Source organism: Ambystoma mexicanum, chromosome 12, assembly GCF_040938575.1.
Source record: "Ambystoma mexicanum isolate Mex_15411 chromosome 12, UKY_AmexF1_1, whole genome shotgun sequence".
Taxonomy (NCBI): domain Eukaryota; kingdom Metazoa; phylum Chordata; class Amphibia; order Caudata; family Ambystomatidae; genus Ambystoma; species Ambystoma mexicanum.
The window spans coordinates 1,154,540,620-1,154,562,675 of NC_090936.1; the positions used below are offsets into that span (position 1 = coordinate 1,154,540,620).

Here is a 22,056-nt window from a genome sequence, read left to right on the forward strand (position 1 = left end):
TCACGTTCCAGTTGTTGAGTGCTAAACTTCTACTCGTCAGGTCATGGGAACACTGTGACAGCACCAAGCCTGTACCAGGTAGTGACGTCCTGCTATAAGAAGCCGTTGTGGGAAATGTTCGCACAATAAAGGGCACCTACCTGCTGAATTATCCCCTGTAAAGGAGACAAGCTGCAACTGCATGGACCAGGTGGACTGCTACAACTGGACCTGTGGAGATTGACCCCATCCCTGACACGTGGGAACTACATATGCTGTTCAATTGTATGCAGAGCTTTAAGTGGGCTGGGGCTAGTTGGGGCAGGTCCTCGGAAGTCACCGAAAAGTGCTTCTGAGACAGGGAGCTGCCACGGCTCCCCAAAGAGCTCTAATGGTGCTAGAAGCCAAGGCATTTTATTTCAACTGCCTGAAGCCTTTTACACCCGAGCTGATTTATCTCGTATGCGTGTGGGCTTTAGTAAAATGAATGGCCTGGCTTTTCTTCCTTAATTGTGGCACCAACCCCCACCAGGCATCCCTTTAACTAAAGAGATGCAGCGATCATCACCCTTGAACCCCGGGTGCCACAAGTAAGGAGCAAAAGGAGAGGCGAAGGTGGCCCTGACCAAAGCTGCATGCTGTCGATTAGACCACGCCCCCTGTCAGAGCCCCACCCCCTCGATTTCGCATCCCAATTAAAGCACTGATTGTATGATTGGCTGTACCCGCAAACGGGCATGTGGGAACAGGTGATATCGGTTAGTGGGCGTTATGGGTACCGGCTATACCCGTTATTATGCTCTGTGGGGACTGGTCAGATCTGCTACTGGGCAAATAGGAACAGACAGTGCCTCCTACTGGGCCATTAGGACACTGGTCATACATGTTACTGGGTATGTGGAAATGGTACCACTTACTGGGCTTTTTATACTTGTTACTTAGCTTGCGGGGACTAGACAGGCCTGCTCCAGTGCAAAATCTACTCCTTGTGCGACAGGCTCAGCCTTTCATCTTCCTGCCACAGTCAATAAAAGCAGTACCTTTGAACTGGGAAATTGGTGCACCTGTTATTTGCAGCCTATGCATGTTATGCTATGTTTACAGCTGTGCACTGACATAGACCCGAAGAGCTTTGTGTCCTCCTCATCTGCTTGATGCTTACCTGCCCTGAAGCCTTCCAGGTAAAGTTCATGGACTGAATGCTGACGGGTATGGCTGGCATCCGCTGCTGGGCTTTTCGGAAATCGTGGGTGAAAGGAGCCATTTTGCCCTCTGAGACAATCAGAATGTCTTCCTCGAAACCTGTGAAAGAGGCAGTCAAGATCATCAGTGAGAAAGAGCAGGCAGGAATAACATTAGCTGGATGGATAGTTCACAGGTTAAGCGCTCGCCTCTGAGATGGGATATGGGTGCACTGCGCAAGTTCAGATCCTGGCCGGCCCACTCAGCCCTCCGCCTTTCTGAAGTCGATTAATTCAGTGCCATTCAATTGGGCAAAAATAACAGCTAAACTAGGAATAAACTGGCCTGGACGGAGTATTATATAAACACGCATTGGCAATACCAACAGTTTTGGCCTTTGTGTAGGCATGTGAAAGGCATTTGTCAGGCACTGCCATAGTGTTATTACCTGGCCATCGATGGTAGAAGCTGTAAAAGGGTGCCAGTACCTGGGCATATCATAGCAGTGCCTGGCAAATGGCCGATACTTGTACTCAAGAAAAAACTGTTCGCTTTGCCAATGTTTTTAACAGGACTTCAGTGAATGACACGCATCACACTTATGAATCGAAGTGGCTGAAGGCAGACCTGGTTAAGACATTTTTATTACACCAGTAGCGCGTTTACATCTCCAAAATTAAGCCATTAACTCTCAGACGACTGCTTTGAAAAAACACTGAGAGACAAGTCCAGCACAAAGTTTGATTGTAGGGTTTGATAAAGTTAGCTCAAAGAGTTCTCATGAAGAGGTGTTTTGGGCGTGGAGGTGCAGGTACTGGGTGGGAATGGCTATAGGGATTAAAATGGCCATGAGCTGTCAATGGGTGGGTAAATAACCAAACAACACCTACAAGCTTTGTGTCCCTCCTCATATGCCATTTCTCCCTAGCGCCATTCAGGCCGCATCAAAGCGCTGTAGGTTAGTGTTGCAATCGTTTCTCTTAAATATTGATCCGTAAAATACATGTTACACGGCACTGACTTGCTGTGCCATGGAGCATCAGACAGGATGAGGCAGGATTCTGCAATCAGAAGGCAGTTTAAAGATACTGTCAAAGGCCTTTGCGCGCCTATGGTCGTGGGTGCTGGTGTTCAACATGTTTCTAAGTGCTGCCTAATTCTAGCAGATAAGGGAACTGAAGCGCAGGTAGATTGAGTGATTTGCCCAGGATCACACACTTGGGCAAAGAGGGAAAGTAGGGAACAGGCTGCAGCATCCTAGTACTGCAGTGCCCTGTTCGGCTGAATGTCTTGGTGGGTGAAGGGGGTTAGTAATTTGAGGCGGTGGGCTGAGTGAGCAGGGGAGGAAGGGGGCAGAAAGTTGTGGGGGTGTCTAAGAAACTAGAACAGGAAGAGGCTGCAGAAGGGGATCCGTATGAGGGCTTATTGCCCAACCAGACATCACCAAACAAAGGGACATTGCAGAATTCTTATGTTAGAGATTGTTGATGATACAGGTTTGTCATCACCAAACAAAAGGGCGTTCTGGAAACCGTATTAGAGCTCATACATCGCCTCATACATCACCAAATGAAAGGGTGTTCTGGAATCTGTATTAGGACTCATACATCGCCTCATACATCACCAAATGAAAGGGCGGTCTGGAATCCGTATTACGACTCATACATCGCCTCAATGAAAGGGCGGTCTGGAATCTGTGTTAGGACTCATACATTGCCTCATACATCACCAAACAAAAGGGCGTTCTGGAATCGGTATTAGGACACATACATCGCCTCATACATCACCAAATGAAAGGGTGTTCTGGAATCCGTGTTAGGACTCATACATCGCCTCATACATCACCAAATGAAAGGGCGGTCTGGAATCTGTGTTAGGACTCATACATCGCCTCATACATCACCAAATGAAAGGGCGTTCTGGAATCCGTGTTAGGACTCATACATCGCCTCATACATCACCAAATGAAAGGGCGGTCTGGAATCTGTGTTAGGACTCATACATCGCCTCATACATCACCAAATGAAAGGGCGGTCTGGAATCTGTGTTAGTACTCATACATCGCCTCATACATCACCAAATGAAAGGGTGTTCTGGAATCCGCATTAGGACTCATACATCGCCTCATACATCACGAAATGATAGGGTGTTCTGGAATCCGCAATCAGAACTCATACATCGCCTCATACATCACCAAATGAAAGGGCGGTCTGGAATCCGTATTAGGACTCATACATCGCCTCATACATCACCAAATGAAAGGGCGGTCTGGAATCCGCATTAGGACTCATAGATCGCCTCATACATCACCAAATGAAAGGGTGTTCTGGAATCCGTATTAGGACTCATACATCGCCTCATACATCACCAAATGAAAGGGTGGTCTGGAATCCGAGTTAGGACTCATACATCGCCTCATACATCACCAAATGAAAGGGCGGTCTGGAATCTGTGTTAGGACTCATACATCGCCTCATACATCACCAAATGAAAGGGTGTTCTGGAGTCCGCAATAGGACTCATACATCACCAAATGAAAGGGCGGTCTGGAATCCGTATTAGGACGCATACATCGCCTCACACATCACCAAATGAAAGGGCGGTCTGGAATCCGTATTAGGGCTCATAGATCGCCTCATACATCACCAAATGAAAGGGTGTTCTGGAATCCGTGTTAGGACTCATACATCACCTCATACATCACCAAATGTAAGGGCGGTCTGGAATCCGTGTTAGGACTCATACATCGCCTCATACATCACCAAATGAAAGGGTGTTCTGGAATCCGTATTAGGACTCATACATCGCCTCATACATCACCAAATGAAAGGGCGGTCTGGAATCTGTGTTAGGACTCATACATCGCCTCATACATCACCAAATGAAAGGGTGGTCTGGAATCCGTATTAGGACTCACAGATCGCCTCATACATCATCAAATGAAAGGGTGTTCTGGAATCCGTATTAGGACTCATACATTGCCTCATACATCACCAAATGAAAGGTGGTCTGGAATCTGTATTAGGACTCATACATCACCCAGTGAAAGGGCGTTCTGAAATCCATATTAGGGCTCATTCCCCAACCAGACATCACCAAACAAAAGGGCCATTCCAGAACTCTTATTGTTCTTATTGTTCGATATTGTGGACGATACATGTTTGTCATCACCAAATGAAAGGGCGTTCTGGAATCCGTATTAGGACTCATACATCACCAAATGAAAGGGCGTTCTGGAATCCGTATGAGGACTCATACATCACCAAATGAAAGGGCGTTCTGGAATCCATCGGGCGTTCTGGAATCCGTATGAGGACTCATACATCACCAAATGAAAGGGCGTTCTGGAATCTGTGTTAGGACTCATACATCACTGAATGAAAGGGCGTTCTGGAATCCGTATTAGGACTCATACATCACCAAATGAAAGGGCGTTCTGGAATCCGTATTAGGACTCATACATCACCAAATGAAAGGGTGTTCTGGAATCCGTATTAGGACTCATACATCACCAAATGAAAGGGCGTTCTGGAATCCGTATTAGGACTCATACATCACCAAATGAAAGGGCGTTCTGGAATCCGTATTAGGACTCATACATCACCAAATGGAAGGACGTTCTGGAATCCGTATTAGGACTCATACATCACCAAATGGAAGGGCGTTCTGGAATACGTATTAGGATTCATACATCACCAAATGGAAGGGCGTTCTGGAATCCGTATTAGGACTCATACATCACCAAATGATAGGGCGTTCTGGAATCCATATTAGGACTCATACATCACCAAATAAAAGGGCGTTCTGGAATCCGTATTAGGACTCATACATCACCAAATGGAAGGGCGTTCTCGAATCCTTATTAGGACTCATACATCACCAAGCGTTCTCGAATCCTTATTAGGACTCATACATCACCAAATGATAGGGCATTCTGGAATCCGTATTAGGACTCATACATCACCAAATGGAAAGGCGTTCTGGAATCCGTATTAGGACTCATACATCACCAAATGGAAGGGCGTTCTGGAATCCGTATTAGGACTCATACATCACCAAATAAAAGGGTGTTCTGGAATCCGTATTAGGACTCATAAATCACCAAATGGAAGGGCGTTCTGGAATCCGTATTAGGACTCATACATCACCAAATGGAAGGGCGTTCTGGAATCCGTATTAGGACTCATACATCACCAAATAAAAGGGCGTTCTGCAATCTGTATTAGGACTCATACATCACCAAATGGAAGGGCGTTCTGGAATCCGTATTAGGACTCATACATCACCAAATGGAAGGACGTTCTGGAATCCGTATTAGGACTCATACATCACCAAATGAAAGGGTGTTCTGGAATCCGTATTAGGACTCATACATCACCAAATGGAATGGTGTTCTGGAATCCGTATTAGGACTCATACATCACCAAATGAAAGGGCGTTCTGGAATCCGTATTAGGACTCATACATCACCAAATGATAGGGCACTCTGGAATCCGTATTAGGACTCATACATCACCAAATAAAAGGGTGTTCTGGAATCCATATTAGGAGTCATACATCACCAAATGGAAGGGCGTTCTGGAATCCGTATTAGGACTCATACATCGCCTCATACATCACCAAATGAAAGGGTGTTCTGGAATCTGCATTAGGACTCATAAATCGCCTCATACATCACCAAATGAAAGGGCGGTCTGGAATCCGTATTAGGACTCATACATCGCCTCATACATCACCAAATGAAAGGGTGGTCTGGAATCCGTATTAGGACTCACAGATCGCCTCATACATCACCAAATGAAAGGGTGTTCTGGAATCTGTATTAGGACTCATACATCGCCTCATACATCACCAAATGAAAGGGTGGTCTGGAATCTGTATTAGGACTCATACATCACCCAGTGAAAGGGCGTTCTGAAATCCATATTAGGGCTCATTGCCCAACCAGACATCACCAAACAAAAGGGCCATTCCAGAATTCTTATTGTTCTTATTGTTCGATATTGTTGACGATACATGTTTGCATCACCAAACAAAAGGGTGCTCTGGAATCAGTATCAGGACTCATACATCACCAAATGAAAGGGTGTTCTGGAATTCGTATTAGGACTCATACATCACCAAATGAAAGGGCATTCTGGAATCCGTCGGGCGTTCTGGAATCCGTATGAGGACTCATACATCACCAAATGAAAGGGTGTTCTGGAATCCGTATGAGGACTCATACATCACCAAATGAAAGGGCGTTCTGGAATCCATCAGGCGTTCTGGAATCCGTGTGAGGACTCATACATCACCAAATGAAAGGGCGTTCTGGAATCTATGTTAGGACTCATACATCACCAAATGAAAGGGCGTTCTGGAATCCGTATTAGGACTCATACATCACCAAATGAAAGGGCGTTCTAGAATCCGTATTAGGACTCATACATCACCAAATGAAAGGTCATTCTGGAATCCGTATTAGGACTCATACATCACCAAATGGAAGGGCGTTCTGGAATCCGTATTAGGACTCATACATCACCAAATGGAAGGGTGTTCTGGAATCCGTATTAGGACTCATACATCACCAAATGATAGGGCGTTCTGGAATCCGTATTAGGACTCATACATCACCAAATAAAAGGGCGTTCTGGAATCCGTATTAGGACTCATACATCACCAAATGGAAGGTCGTTCTGGAATCCTTATTAGGACTCATACATCACCAAATGATAGGGCGTTCTGGAATCCGTATTAGGACTCATACATCACCAAATGGAAAGGCGTTCTGGAATCCGTATTAGGACTCATACATCACCAAATGGAAGGGCGTTCTGGAATCCGTATTAGGACTCATACATCACCAAATAAAAGGGCGTTCTGGAATCCGTATTAGGACTCATAGATCACCAAATGGAAGGGCGTTCTGGAATCCGTATTAGGACTCATACATCACCAAATGATAGGGCATTCTGGAATCCGTATTAGGACTCATACATCACCAAATGGAAGGGCGTTCTGGAATCCGTATTAGGACTCATACATCACCAAATAAAAGGGCCTTCTGGAATCTGTATTAGGACTCATACATCACCAAATGGAAGGGCGTACTGGAATCCGTATTAGGACTTATACATCACCAAATGGAAGGGCGTTCTGGAATCCGTATTAGGACTCATACATCACCAAATGATAGGGCGTTCTGGAATCCGTATTGGGACTCATACATCACCAAATAAAAGGGCGTTCTGGAATCCGTATTAGGACTCATACATCACCAAATGGAAAGGCGTTCTGGAATCCGTATTAGGACTCATACATCACGAAATGATAGGGCGTTCTGGAATCCGTATTAGGACTCATAAATCACCAAATGGAAGGGCGTTCTGGAATCCGTATTAGGACTCATACATCACCAAATGGAAGGGTGTTCTGGAATCCGTATTAGGACTCATACATCACCAAATGAAAGGGCGTTCTGGAATCCGTATTAGGACTCATACATCACCAAATGATAGGGCGTTCTGGAATCCGTATTAGGACTCATACATCACCAAATAAAAGGGTGTTCTGGAATCCGTATTAGGACTCATACATCACCAAATGGAAGGGCGTTCTGGAATCCGTATTAGGACTCATACATCACCAAATGATAGGGCGTTCTGAAATCCGTATTAGGACTCATACATCACCAAATGAAAGGGCGTTCTGGAATCCGTATTAGGACTCATACATCACCAAATGAAAGGGCGTTCTGGAATCCGTATTAGGACTCATACATCACCAAATGAAAGGGCGTTCTGGAATCCGTATTAGGACTCATAAATCACCAAATGGAAGGGCGTTCTGGAATCCGTATTAGGACTCATACATCACCAAATGGAAGGGTGTTCTGGAATCCGTATTAGGACTCATACATCACCAAATGAAAGGGCGTTCTGGAATCCGTATTAGGACTCATACATCACCGCATGAAAGGGACATTCCAGAATTCTTATTGTTGGAGATTGTTGATGATGCAGGTTTCACGTCACCAAAAAAAATGTTATTTCAAAACCTCCCAGCATGGGCGCAACATTGCACTGTGACACCATAACCTAACCTGGTCTCTGGTGCTTGTGAAAAGTGAAAGAAAACACTCTACCGCGATGCTCTCACAGTCCTGCTATGGCGGGAAGTGTGTCCAATGTCTTGGCGATTAAGTCATAAAGTTTGAATGCATGGTGTGTATTTCTCTGGCCAAGTTAGGCATTCGCGCGGGACACACCTGAGAATAAATAGACGCTGACCCAGATCCTGGTACATGGCACCAGAACATAGAACCCGCCACCGCCCAAGGATGTCTATGCCATGCACTGTGGAGGTGGCAAGTTGGGCATCGTGCACAAATATTTGCACTGGAGCAAATAGGGGGAGAGGCCAATGAGCAGCTGTCCTCCGACCCCGGATTCAGAAAGCCTAAAACTGGAGCCTCTTTGAGATGATCACGTGCAAATGTTCCAGGCACCCCCAGACCTGCTGCGGCTTTGGGGTTTGTGAACCAGGAGGACTGTAAAGGTGCAACCCGGAGAGGCGCACGTGCACCTCCTCATTTTCTCCAGTGCAAATCTCTGAGAATCAGGGCCTGTTTGGAGGGTTGGGGGCAGGGGGGCGTTAGGCAGCAACAAGGGCGGCGGTGACACTAAGGGCCTGATTCGTGGAATCTTTGCCTGGCTCAAAGTGAATTTGCACTGCTGAAAAATGACTTTGCACTCATGGAACTGTGCAAAGTGTATTTTTGACGTGCAAAGTCCGGGCAAAGAAATTTTGGACTTTGTACTGCAAAAATACACTTTGCATGGTTCCATAAATCAGGGGTGGATAGAACATTTCTTTAACTTGAACAGCACCAGTGTTAACCTCATTCACGCACATAACGGGTACAGCACAGGCAGACATGTAACACACAGACAGCAACAGTGCACGTGACAGGTTACTCACAATAAAAGGGACGTCAGGCACAGTGGTAGCACACACATCACTCCCTCCCTCGAAAAAGTGGCACAACACAGGCAGCAGCAGTGCACACGTCACTTACTCACAAAAGAGGCACAGGAAGCCTCAGTGCACAGATTACAAACTCACAGACCAGGTGCAACACAGAATGTGGCAGTGAACATGCCACACACGCAATAGATTCAGAGCAGGCAGCAGCAGTGGACATGTCACACACAAAATAGGTGCAGCACAGGCCGCAGCAGTGGACATGTCACACACAAAAAGAGGTGCAGCACAGGCAGCAGCACTGGACATGTCACACACAAAAGAGGTGCAGCACAGGCAGCATCAGTGGACATGTCACACACAAAAGAGGTGCAGCACAGGCAGCATCAGTGGACATGTCACACACAAAAGAGGTGCAGCACAGGCAGCATCAGTGGACATGTCACACACAAAAGAGGTGCAGCACAGGCAGCAGCAGTGGACATGTCACACACAAAAGTGGCATAACACAGGCAGCCGCAGTGCACAAGTCACTTGCTCACAAAAGGGGCACAGCACAAGAAGCCTCAATGCACACATTACAAATTCACAGAACAGGTGCAACACAGAATGTGGCAGTGAACATGCCACACGCGCAATAGATTCAGAGCAGGCAGCATCAGTGAACATGTCACACACAAAACAGGTGCAGTGGACATGTCACACACAAAAAGAGGTGCAGCATAGGCAGCAGCAGTGGACATGTCACACACAAAACAGGTGCAGCACAGGCAGCAGCAGTGGACATGTCACACACAAAAAGAGGTGCAGCATAGGCAGCAGCAGTGGACATGTCACACACAAAAAAGGTGCAGCACAGGCAGCAGCAGTGGACATGTCACACACAAAACAGGTGCAGCACAGGCAGCAGCAGTGGACATGTCACACACAAAACAGGTGCAGCACAGGCAGCAGCAGTGGACATGTCACACACAAAACAGGTGCAGCACAGGCAGCATTAGTGGACATGTCACACACAAAAAAAGGTGCAGCACAGGGAGCAGCAGTGGACATGTCACACACAAAACAGGTGCAGCACAGGCAGCATCAGTGGACATGTCACACACAAAAGAAGTGCAGTACAGGCAGCATCAGTGGACATGTCACACACAAAAGAGGTGCAGCACAGGCAGCGGCAGTGGACATGTCACACACAAAACAGGTGCAGTGGACATGTCACACACAAAAAGAGGTGCAGCACAGGCAGCAGCAGTGGACATGTCACTCACAAAACAGGTGCAGCACAGGCAGCACCAGTGGACATGTCACACACAAAAGAGGTGCAGCACAGGCAGCATCAGTGGACATGTCACACACAAAAGAGGTGCAGCACAGGCAGCAGCAGTGGACATGTCACACACAAAAGTGGCATAACACAGGCAGCCGCAGTGCACAAGTCACTTGCTCACAAAAGGGGCACAGCACAAGAAGCCTCAATGCACACATTACAAACTCACAGACCAGGTGCAACACAGAATGTGGCAGTGAACATGCCACACACGCAATAGATTCAGAGCAGGCAGCCGCAGTGGACATGTCACACACAAAAGAGGTGCAGCACAGGCCGCAGCAGTGGACATGTCACACACAAAAAGAGGTGCAGCACAGACAGCAGCACTGGACATGTCACACACAAAACAGGTGCAGTGGACATGTCACACACAAAATAGGTGCAGCATAGGCAGCAGCAGTGGACATGTCACACACAAAAGAGGTGCAGCATAGGAAGCAGCAGTGGACATGTCACACACAAGACAGGAGCAGCACAGGCAGCAGCAGTGGACATGTCACACACAAAACAGGTGCAGCACAGGCAGCAGCAGTGGACATGTCACACACAAAACAGGTGCAGCACAGGCAGCAGCAGTGCACAAGTCACTTAATCACAAAAGAGGCACAGGAAGCCTGTGTGCACACATTACAAACTCACAGAACAGGTGCAACACGGAATGTGGCAGTGAACATGCCACACGCGCAATAGATTCAGAGCAGGCAGCATCAGTGAACATGTCACACACAAAACAGGTGCAGCACAGGCAGCAGCAGTGCACAAGTCACTTAATCACAAAAGAGGCACAGGAAGCCTGTGTGCACACATTACAAACTCACAGACCAGGTGCAACACAGAATGTGGCAGTGAACATGCCACACACGCAATAGATTCAGAGCAGGCAGCCGCAGTGGACATGTCACACACAAAAAGAGGTGCAGCATAGGCAGCAGCAGTGGACATGTCACACACAAAAAAAGGTGCAGCACAGGCAGCAGCAGTGGACATGTCGCACACAAAACAGGTGCAGCACAAGCAGCAGCAGTGGACATGTCACACACAAAACAGGTGCAGCACAGGCAGCATCAGTGGACATGTCACACACAAAAGAGGTGCAGCACAGGCAGCATCAGTGGACATGTCACACACAAAACAGGTGCAGCACAGGCAGGGGCGCTAAAAAAGATACATTCAAGGGGGCTAACTGGTGATGGTAGGGGCCACTTCAGAAACTGAGTGGGGAAAACTTAGAGGATCTGCCCCCTCTGTTCACTCACGCCCCCATTCACAGTACACTCATTCACACATGCACCCCGTCCCCCATTCATCATGCACCCCTTCACAGACACATTACATAATGCATCTATACACTCCTTGCACACATACACACATAACGAGCTGACATGCAACAATGCTTCCCTCACCTCTCTGCATAACAGAAAGCAAGCGCACACACCAGCCCCCTCCCCTCGGATGTGAAAGAACGCATAAGTTATATGTTGGCTCGCACCCGTGGGGAGGGGGCTGCTGATGTGTGTATTTAGGCAGAGAGGGGAGGGAAGCCTTTCCAGGATCCAGCAGCTTTAATGTGTTGCTGCGTGTGTGCAAATACATATTTCTGCAGGAACATAGTCATAATTGAACACGGCCATTTGCAGGAAAGGCTTCCCTCACCTTTCCGCTTAACAAAAAGTAAGTGTGCACATGAGCTCCCTCCAGGGGAGCACCTCGCTCGAGGGGGCTAACCCTTCAAATGTTGGAAGAGGCACTAACCTCAGAGACTGTGGGGGAGGGACAAACTTACTTGTGTGGGGCATCTAACTTCTTTACTATTCTAATGAGACTAGTCTAGTGCAGCATCAATGTTACAAGCAGTTAATGCTCTCCTTCACATCTGAAACATTGCACTTTGAAACACTTGGGTATAAGTGCTTAATAAATAAACAATCAAACTACACACTTAAGGACTGCCATAAGAATGAGCTTTCTCCTGCCCCGACCCACAATTCCAATAATTCCCCTGGCATGCAAGTAACAATCCCACATCACAATTTCAATTGCCTAAAAAAGGTTGCTCTATATGATATGGCATTTGTAACGCGCCTATACACAAGTGTTTCAAGGCGCGGAGGAGGCAAGCAAGGGGTAACAGAGGGAGGACAGAGATAACAATCTTACTAGGCCAGGTGACATTGAGATCACGCAAGTTCAGGGGAGGGGGAGGGGAAGGGTGGCACAGGAAAGGGGAGGGGGCAGTGCTGGACATGGGATCAAAACAATAACAAGAGGTGCTGCCAGCAGGTGGCAGGTGCAAGGGTAAGTGCAGACAGCAGGTGTCCAAAAGTGCAGGTAGGGGGACTGTAGGGTTACAGATATAGACCCAAGTGCAAGGGTTGCTGGGAGGCAGTGCAGAGGTGCAACTGGGTGGGCAGGGACCTGGGCCCGAAATCAGATGGTAGCCAGGTGACCAGTGCACTATCAGACAGGAAATCAGCAGGGTAGAGGAAGAGAGAACACAGAAGCAAAGAGGAAGGTCTTGAGGTGCTTCCCGAACCAGAGATGGTTCTCGTCAAGTTTCAGAGAGGCAGGGAGGCTGTTCCAGATGGAGGCCCCCCCACAGAAGAAAGAGATCTACCCCCAACTCGTTGCTTGGAGAAGTGACTGACCCTGAGGGAATTGCAGGTGGAGGAGTGAAGAGCTCGAGTAGGAAGGTATTTACCAAGAGAGAGTTGGCGGTATTGAGGTTCCAGGCACCAGAAGGCCTTGTGGACAATGCAGAGGGTCTTGAACTTAATCCTTGCAGCCACTAGGAGCCACCTGCATGCTTATGGATGCAGGTGCTAACAATTAAATGCTTCAATTGCAGGGCAATTGTTAAAAGCAAAGCGTAGGCGCTGTTTAACGCCCGTGTCCTGTTCTGTCTGGCAATGGCTCTGTATGCCCGCCAGGTCGAGTCAACATAACCCAAAATTTCAGAGGGGTGCCACTGAGCACAGGCAGCAGTGGTGGACATGTCACACACAAAAGAGGTGCAGCACAGTCAGCAGCACTGCAAACGTTAGTCACAAAACTGCACAGGCAGCAGCGTGAACACGTCACTGACTCACAAAACGATGCACATACATCTCACTCAAGAACAGATACAGCACACATAACTCAAAAACAACAAGAACAGATATAGTAACGGCAGCGACGGTGCACACATCACTCAAAAACAGCAGAGATCACAGAAAAACAGATATGGCACAGGCAGTGCATGCAGCCCTCATTATAGGTTCAGTCCAGGTGGCATCAATGCACACGTCACTGGAAAATGGGTACAGTACAGGCAGTGAACGTAGCAATCACAAAACAGGCACAGCACAGGCAGCAGTAGTGTAAGCTTCCCTCGCACAAAGAACAGATAGAACATACAACGCAGTGCAAAGCAAGCGTGCATCCTACATAGAACAGATAGAACAGACAACGCACTGCATAATGCAGAGTATTGTAAACTTGCCTAAGCCACAGAACAGATAATGCAGTGCAGAGCAAGCGTGCCTCGCACATATAACAGATAATGCAGTGCAGAGCAAGCGTGCATCATACATAGAACAGATAAAACAGACAATGCAGTGCATAATACAGTACAATCTAAGCTTGCCTCAGCCATAGAACAGATAATGCAGTGCAGAGCAAGCATGCCTCACACTTAGAACAGATAATGCAGTGCAAGGTGAGCTTCCCTCACACATATAATATACAATGCAGTGCAGAGCAAGCATGCATCCTACATAGAACAGATAGAACAGACAACGCAGTGCATAATACAGTACAATGTAAGCTTGCCTCAGCCACAGAACAGATAATGCAGTGCAGAGCAAGCGTGCCTCACACATATAACAGATAATGCAGTGCAAGGTGAGCTTCCCTCACACATATAATATACAATGCAGCGCAGAGCAAGCGTGCATCATACATAGAACAGATAAAACAGACAATGCAGTGCATAATACAGTACAATGTAAGCTTGCCTCAGCCATAGAACAGATAATGCAGTGCAGAGCAAGCATGCCTCACACTTAGAACAGATAATGCAGTGCAAGGTAAGCTTCTCTCACACATATAATATACAATGCAGTGCAGAGCAAGCATGCATCCTACATAGAACAGATAGAACAGACAACGCACTGCATAATGCAGAGTATTGTAAACTTGCCTAAGCCACAGAACAGATAATGCAGTGCAGAGCAAGCGTGCCCCACACATATAACAGATAATGCAGTGCAATGCGAGCTTGCTTCACACATAGAACAGATAATGCTGTCTAAAGCGAGCTTTCCTCACGCATATAATATAAAATGCAGTGCAGAGCAAGTGTGCCTCATACTTAGAACAGATAATGCAGTGCAGAACAATCTTGCATCACACATAGAACAGATAATGCAGTGCAGAGCGAGCTTGCCTCACACATAGAACAGATAATGCAGTGCAGAGCGAGCGTCCCTCATACATAGAACATACAATGCAGTGCAGAGCGAGCTTCCCTCAACATAGAACAGATACTGCAGTGCAGAGCGAGCGTCCCTCCTACATATAACATACAATGCAGTGCAGAGCGAGCTTGCCTCACACATAGAACATACAATGCAGTGAAATGTGAGCTTGCCTCAAACATAGAACAGATAATACAGTGCAGAGTGAGCTTGCCTCACACATAGAACAGATAATGCAGTGCAGAGAGAGCTTAGTTCAGACATACAACAGATAATGCAGTGCAATGCAAACTTCGTTCAGACATACAACAGATCGTGCAGAGCAAGCTTGCCTCACACATAGAACAGATAATGCAGTGCAGAGCCAGCGTCCCTCATGCAATGAACAGATAATGCAGTGCGGAGCAAGCTTGAGCGAGCTTGCCTCACACATAGAACAGATAATGCAGTGCAATGCAAGCTTCATTGAGACCTACACCCGTTGCCAGTGTCCCATCAGATGCTGCAGGCCCTTTAATGACTCACTTTCCTTCTTCAAGCAGGAAATTAAAGTGGGGGCCTTTTACAAATGTTGGCCCATTTAAGAGAGCCTTGTTCTGGAGGACGTGTTTGTAACGTTTCTGTTTTGAGAAATACAAAACGGCATTTTCATTCTGAAAGCACACACAAAGCACCTGTTAGCTGCCTAAATTTAGGTCTCCTCCAGGTCAATTATAATATATCACACAAAACAGACTAAAATCTGCTATATTATTTTGGAATGTTCATATTTAATGGCCAAAAAAAACTGTTTATTTTTGGTCGAATGTAATATTTTCATCAAATCATATATGAACCCTGCATTTGTGAAACACAGAAACACAATGAGTTAACCTTTCCACGCATTACATGTTGTTAGATGTCTTGAAAATACATTTTCAAAACCCAAAGGCCACTTTTTTGCATTTTGCAGAATTGCATTCTGGTATTTGTAGTCTCCCAAGTCAAGATGTGGGAATAATGCCACAATTGTACACTTTTTGCTTAACATATTTCTGTAACGAGTTATATATTTGAGTGGGTACCTTACTATGGTATGTGTACTTTTCAAGTCATTTTTTTTTAAAGCAGACTATTGTTGAAAGCCAGACATGGGGCCGAGCAGGGGGGATGATGAGAGGGCAAGCGAGTCCTGAATATTTGCCCAGTGTGTGGCAAGAGAGGTTGCAGTCCTGGAGACTGGTGCAGTTCTTTTTCCCCGATTGTGGCATGTGCTGCTTTTCAGGGCACAAGTAAAGGATGCATGTGGGTGGACAGCATTACTTTTTTCAGAGGGCGTACACACCCCCTTGGGTGTTTTTAAGGTCGGCAAGCTAGCTCAAGCATTTGGCTACCAGGATTTCACCCAGGTTGTCATGTTTTCAGTGCAGACACTTACCCCCAAGACGCATAAAATGATCATCAAAGCGCAGGCTCATATTGGGATTTTGTTTTCAGGGGAATATTTCATTGCATATTGCTGGGTTAAAAAGGTGAGCACATTTTATACTTGGCCAGCGTATTTAATGAAAAATGTCCTCTATCATGAGATTTTTCTGTTGTTGACTACTGCTTTTGCAAGGCCAAGTCTCTTTTGTCCGGTGCACTTTCTTCTAAGGGGAAAGTTTAAGTGAACTAAATGTGTATCTTTCTCTTTAAGATATGTTCACTTACTGTGCATATAGTCTTGGGTGCCAGCTTTTGATTTTCACTATGGGTGCAAAAGTTCCCACACTGAGTGGAGCGTTGGAGCCGTACTCATCCCCATGTCAGAACAGCCCATTTCACAGCATGTTTATTTATTTATTTTTACATTTGTAGAAAGCGCCCAAAGCCCTTGGGCATCTAGGCGCTGTGCGGCAAGGAATAGGAAAGAAGACATTTAATTTACAGGATGGTCTAAACGTAAACATCTCAGCCACAGTCTCACAACCTGCTCAGTTGCCTTTGCAGGTTTCTGCTATAGGATCCCCTGCTATTCTACACCTGGTGAACAGTGTTGGCCTGCTCACCCCCTCCAATCAAGGCTCAGGGGGCACATTAACGAGGCACCCATCTAATTTTGTAGTGAGCAGCACTTGATAAACTTAGTTATTGCTATTGTTTTTTTTTGACAGTCAACATAATCCTTATCTGTGGCTTCTGAAATAACAGCATATTGCTCATTAGGACAATATGCCCACACATGCACACAATAAAACAAAAAACAATCGTGAAACTTCTGCAAAAACCGCAGTTGGCTTAAGTTAGCAGAACACAATCAGCATATTTTTACAATGCCTTCCAGAAACAGTGTTTTCAAACCAACGTTTCAATTTCATCTGGGAAGGGATGTGCTCAAGTTCCTGGACTGCAGACTGCTCTCAAATCCAACCTTTGCCACTTAACCAAAGTGAGTGCTCCCCCCAAATCCTTTTATCACACTATGTGTGCCTTATTTGCCAAAATTAGACGTCTGTACAGGGTAATGAGCTGTCTCCCACTTCAAAAAAATGCCTCACTCCTGAGATTGCCACTTAGGCCAATGTTAATATTGACAATTCATTCACTGGACATCACAGTGGAAATGTCTACTACCTTACACATGGCAACATAATGTAACTTCCCATGATACCCTTGCGTCCTAAAGACTCATTCTGTGATATGACTAATCTCTCTACTTGTGCAAATTAGTGGACGCACACATCTTTTGCCTCCCAGGGCCCCGCGAATAATAGGACCGGCCTTGCTGATGAAGATAGGCCTTGCTGATGGGGATGGAGGGATGGATGGACAGACAGGCGCTATGGATGGATGAATGGACGGCCAGGCAGACGGACCAAAGGATGGATGCTGGGGGTGAACGGATGGTGGACAGACTGACTGGTGGATGGACAGATGAGGGTGGATGGACAGGCGGGTCGATATAGATAGATGGACAGATGGACGAAGGAATGACGGGTCAATGGGGATGTATGGATGGACGGACGGACGGGTGGGTGTTTGGATGAATCAATAGACGGACGGGTGGGTGTATAGATGGATAAGTGGATGGACGGGTGGGTGTATGGATGGATGATACATGGATGGATGGACGGGTGGGTGGATGGATGGACACTTGGTTGGACGGACAGACTGATGTATGGATGGACAGGGGGGTGGGTGTATGGATGGAGAAATGGATTGATGGACGGGTATAAGGATGGATAACTGGATGGATGAATGGATGGGCGGGCGGGCGAGCGGGTGGGTGTATGGATTGATCATGGATGGACGGACGGTTGGATGGACGGATGCACGTACAGACGGACTGGTGTATGGTTGGATAAATGGATGGATGGACAGACAGGCGGGTGGGTGGGTGTATGGATGTATAAATGGATGGATGGGCGAGTGTATGGATGGATAAATGGATGGATGGGGTGGTTGTATGAATGAATACATGGATGGATGGACGGGCGGGTGGTAGTATGGATGGATAAAAGGATGGATGGACGGGTGTATGGGTGGATAAATGGATGAATGGACAGGCGGGTGGGTGTGTGTATGGATGGATAAATTGATGTATAAATCTATGGGCGGGTGTATGGATGGATAAATGGATGAACGGGTGTATGGATGGATGGGCAGGTGTTTGGGTCTATGGATAAAAGGATGGACGGACGGGCGGGTGGGTGTGTGTATGGATGGATAAATGGATGAACTGGTGTATGGATGGATAAATGGATGGACGGGTGTATGAATGGATGGATGGATGGGCAAGTGGTTGGGTCTATGGATAAAAGGATGGACGGACGGGCGGGTGGGTGTATGGATAAATGGATGGAAGGCCGGGCGGTGGGTGTATGGATAGATAAATGGATGGACGGGCGGGCAGGTGTATGGATGGATACATGGATGGATGGGCGGGCGGGTTGGTATATGAATGGATGGGCGGGCGGGTGGATGGATGGACGGGCAGGTGGGTGGGTCTATGGATAAATGGATGGATGGAGGGGCGGGTGGGTGTGTGTATGGATGGATAAAAGGATGGACGGATGGGTGTATGGATGGATAAATGGATGAATGGACAGGCGGGTGGGTGTGTGTATGGATGGATAAATTGATGGATAAATGTATGGACGGGTGTATGGATGGATAAATGGATGAACGGGTGGATGGATGGATGGATGGATGGATGGATGGATGGATGGATGGATGGATGGATGGATGGGCAGGTGTTTGGGTCTATGGATAAAAGGATGGAGGGACGGGCGGGTGGGTGTGTGTATGGATGGCTAAATGGATGAACGTGTGTATGAATGGATAAATGGATGGACGGGTGTATGAATGGATGGATGGATGGGCAGGTGGTTGGGTCTATGGATAAAAGGATGGACGGGCGGGCGGGTGGTTGTATGGATAGATAAATGGATGGACGGGCGGGCAGGTGTATGGCTGGATACATGGATGGATGGGCGGACGGGCGGGTTGGTGTATGTATAAATGGATGGAAGGACGGCCGGTGGTAGTACGGATGGATAAATGGATGGATGGAAAGGCGGGTGGGTGGATGGATGGATACATGGATGGATGGAAAGGCAGGTGGGTGTATGGATGGCTAAATGGATGAATGGACGAACGGACGGGTGTATGGATGGATAAATCAATGGATGGATGGACGGACGGAAGGGCGCATGGATGGATGAATGGTTGGATGGACAGGTGTATGGATGGATAAATGGTGAATGGAGAGGCGGGTGGGTGTATGTATGGACGGCTAAATGGATGGACGGTGTGTGGATGGATGGTGGGTGGACGGGCAGGTGGGTGGGTCTATGGATAAATGGATGGATGGAGGGGTGGGTGGGTATATGTATGGATGGGCGGGCGGGTGGATGGGTGTATGAATGGATGGTCGGGCGGGCGGGTGGGTGTATGAATGGATGGGCGGGCAGGTGGATGGGTGTATGGATGGATAAATTGATGGACGGGCGGGTAGGTGAATGGATGGATACATGGATGGATGGACGGGCGGGCGGGTGTATGAATGGATGGGCGGGCGGGTGGGTGTATGAATGGATGGGCGGGCGGGTGGATGGGTGTATGGATGGATAAATGGATGGACGGGCGGGCAGGTGAATGGATGGATACATGGATGGATGGACGGGCGGGTGGGTGGGTGTATGAATGGATGGGCGGGCGGGCGGGTGGGTGTATGAATGGATGGACGGGCGGGTGGATGGGTGTATGGATGGATAAATGGATGGACGGGCAGGCAGGTGAATGGATGGATACATGGATGGAATGGTCGGGCGGGTGGGTGGGTGTATGAATGGATGGGCGGGCGGGCGGGTGGGTGTATGAATGGAGGGGCGGGCGGGTGGATGGGTGTATGGATGAGCATAAATATTGGTGGACCAGCATGTGTGGATAGATGGACGGATGGATGCTTAGACTGCTTTACTGATACAAATAGGAGACAACGCACACACAGAGAGACAGAAAGACCGACTAATAGATGGGAAAATAGAAATAAAGAGACGGGGGACAGACGGCAGAAGTCGAGCGCCTCGTCGCTTCTTAGACCGGGCAGGTCTAAGTTCACACATGTCACACACCTTAGGGAAGTGCCACTGGAAGCGGGCGCTGCCACCCTCTTCAGAGCGCTTACCTATGAGGACCCGGGCCTGGTGGGCGTCGATCCACATGTACAGAGAGTCCTCCTGCTGCCCGGCCTGGGAGGGTGCCAAGAACCAGGACAGCATGGCGCAGAGGGCGAGGCCCGCAGCCTGGGCCATGGCTGGAGCTGCTGCTGGGTGCCAAGTGCCCTGCTAGTGGGGCTCTTCGGCTCTTCTGCCAATCACTGTGCTGTGCCACACGGTCACTGGGCTCTGCTACCCGTCCATGCGGTCCGGTGCCAGGTTCTTGCGCGCTGGCACGTCGTCCTTGTACCTGTTCCGTGTGCTCAATGAGTCTGTTACCTGCCTGGTCCTTGGGCTCTTCTCTGTTGTTCTTGTAGAGTCCTTGTGCTTTGCTGTCTGGTTCTTGTGCTTCACTATCCAGTGTCTGTGCTCGGGTTCCTGGTCCTCCTGCTCTGTTGCCTGGTTCTTGTGCTTTGCCGTCTGCTCCTCGTGCTTCACTGTCCAGAGTTAGCGCTCTGATGCCTGGTCCCCGTGCTCTGGTGCCTGGTCCCCGCGCTCTGATGCCTGGTCCCTGCTCTCTGGTGTCTGGTCCCTGCGCTCTGATGCCTGGTCCCTGCGCTCTGATGCCTGGTCCCCGCGCTCTGATTCCTGGTCCCTGCGCTCTGGTGCCTCGTCCTTGTCTCGTCCTTGTTCTCCTTTGCTTGGTCCTTGTACTTTGCTTCTGGGTCCTTGCGCTATGCTGCCTGGCCCGTGTGCTTTGCAGCCTGGCTCTTGTGCTTTGCTGCCTGATCCTTTCCTGGCCCGTGTGCTTTGCAGCCTGGCCCTTGTGCTTTGCTGCCTGATCCTTTCCTGGTCCTTGCGATATGCAGCCTGGCCCTTGTGCTTTGCTGCGTGGTCCTTGCCTGGTCCTTGCGCTATGCAGCCTGGCCCTTGTGCTTTGCTGCCTGATCCTTTCCTGGTCCTTGCGCTATGCAGCCTGGCCCTTGTGCTTTGCTGCCTGATCCTTGTGCTTTGCCACTGGTGCTTGCGCTATGCAGCGTGGTCCATGCCTGGCCCTTGCGCTTTGCAGCCTGGCCCTTGTGCTTTTCTGCCCGGTCCTTGTTGTGCTTTGCCTGGTCCTCGTCGCCTGGTCCTCGTTCTCCACAGCCTGACCCTTGTGCTTCACTGCCCGCTCCTTGCCCGGTCCTTGTTCGATGTTTCCCAGTCCCTCTGATAAACCGTGTGCGGGGCACGCGCTGCTCGACCTCCTCTGCCTGTGGGTGGGTGGGTGTGTGGTGCAGCTGGCAGGTCTGTTGGAAGCGTTTGGAGGGAGGGGGCTGTCAGTGTGAGTGAGGGTGTGTGTGTAAGCAGGGGGAGGTGCCCGACCTGCCTTACCAACATTGTAGGCTCATGTCCAGGAGTGAAAAGGAAGGAGATTTGGAGTTTTGAACCAAAAATATTGTTTTTACTTACACAATGATTCCCAGGTGGGGTCTCCATTAAAGTCAAGGAGGGGGCGGTGTGGAGAACGACCAAGAGTAAG

General features: G+C 48.2%; 1 protein-coding gene across 2 annotated transcripts in view; it reads right to left on the minus strand.

The window, feature by feature from the left end:
* WIF1 (WNT inhibitory factor 1) overlaps nucleotides 1–21,838 on the minus strand; it is a 358,763-nt gene extending 336,925 nt beyond the window's left edge. The window contains exons 1-2 of one of the 2 annotated variants that reach the window (XM_069629749.1): nucleotides 20,564–21,838; nucleotides 1,142–1,281 (exon numbers count right to left, since the gene is read on the minus strand). In XM_069629749.1, the coding sequence (XP_069485850.1) occupies nucleotides 1,142–1,281; nucleotides 20,564–20,690 (267 nt within the window). In that variant the 5' untranslated portion in view covers nucleotides 20,691–21,838. The remainder of the gene's footprint in view (nucleotides 1–1,141; nucleotides 1,282–20,563) is intronic. The other variant, XM_069629750.1, reaches the window with a different exon arrangement.
* Nucleotides 21,839–22,056: the final 218 nt, after the last annotated feature.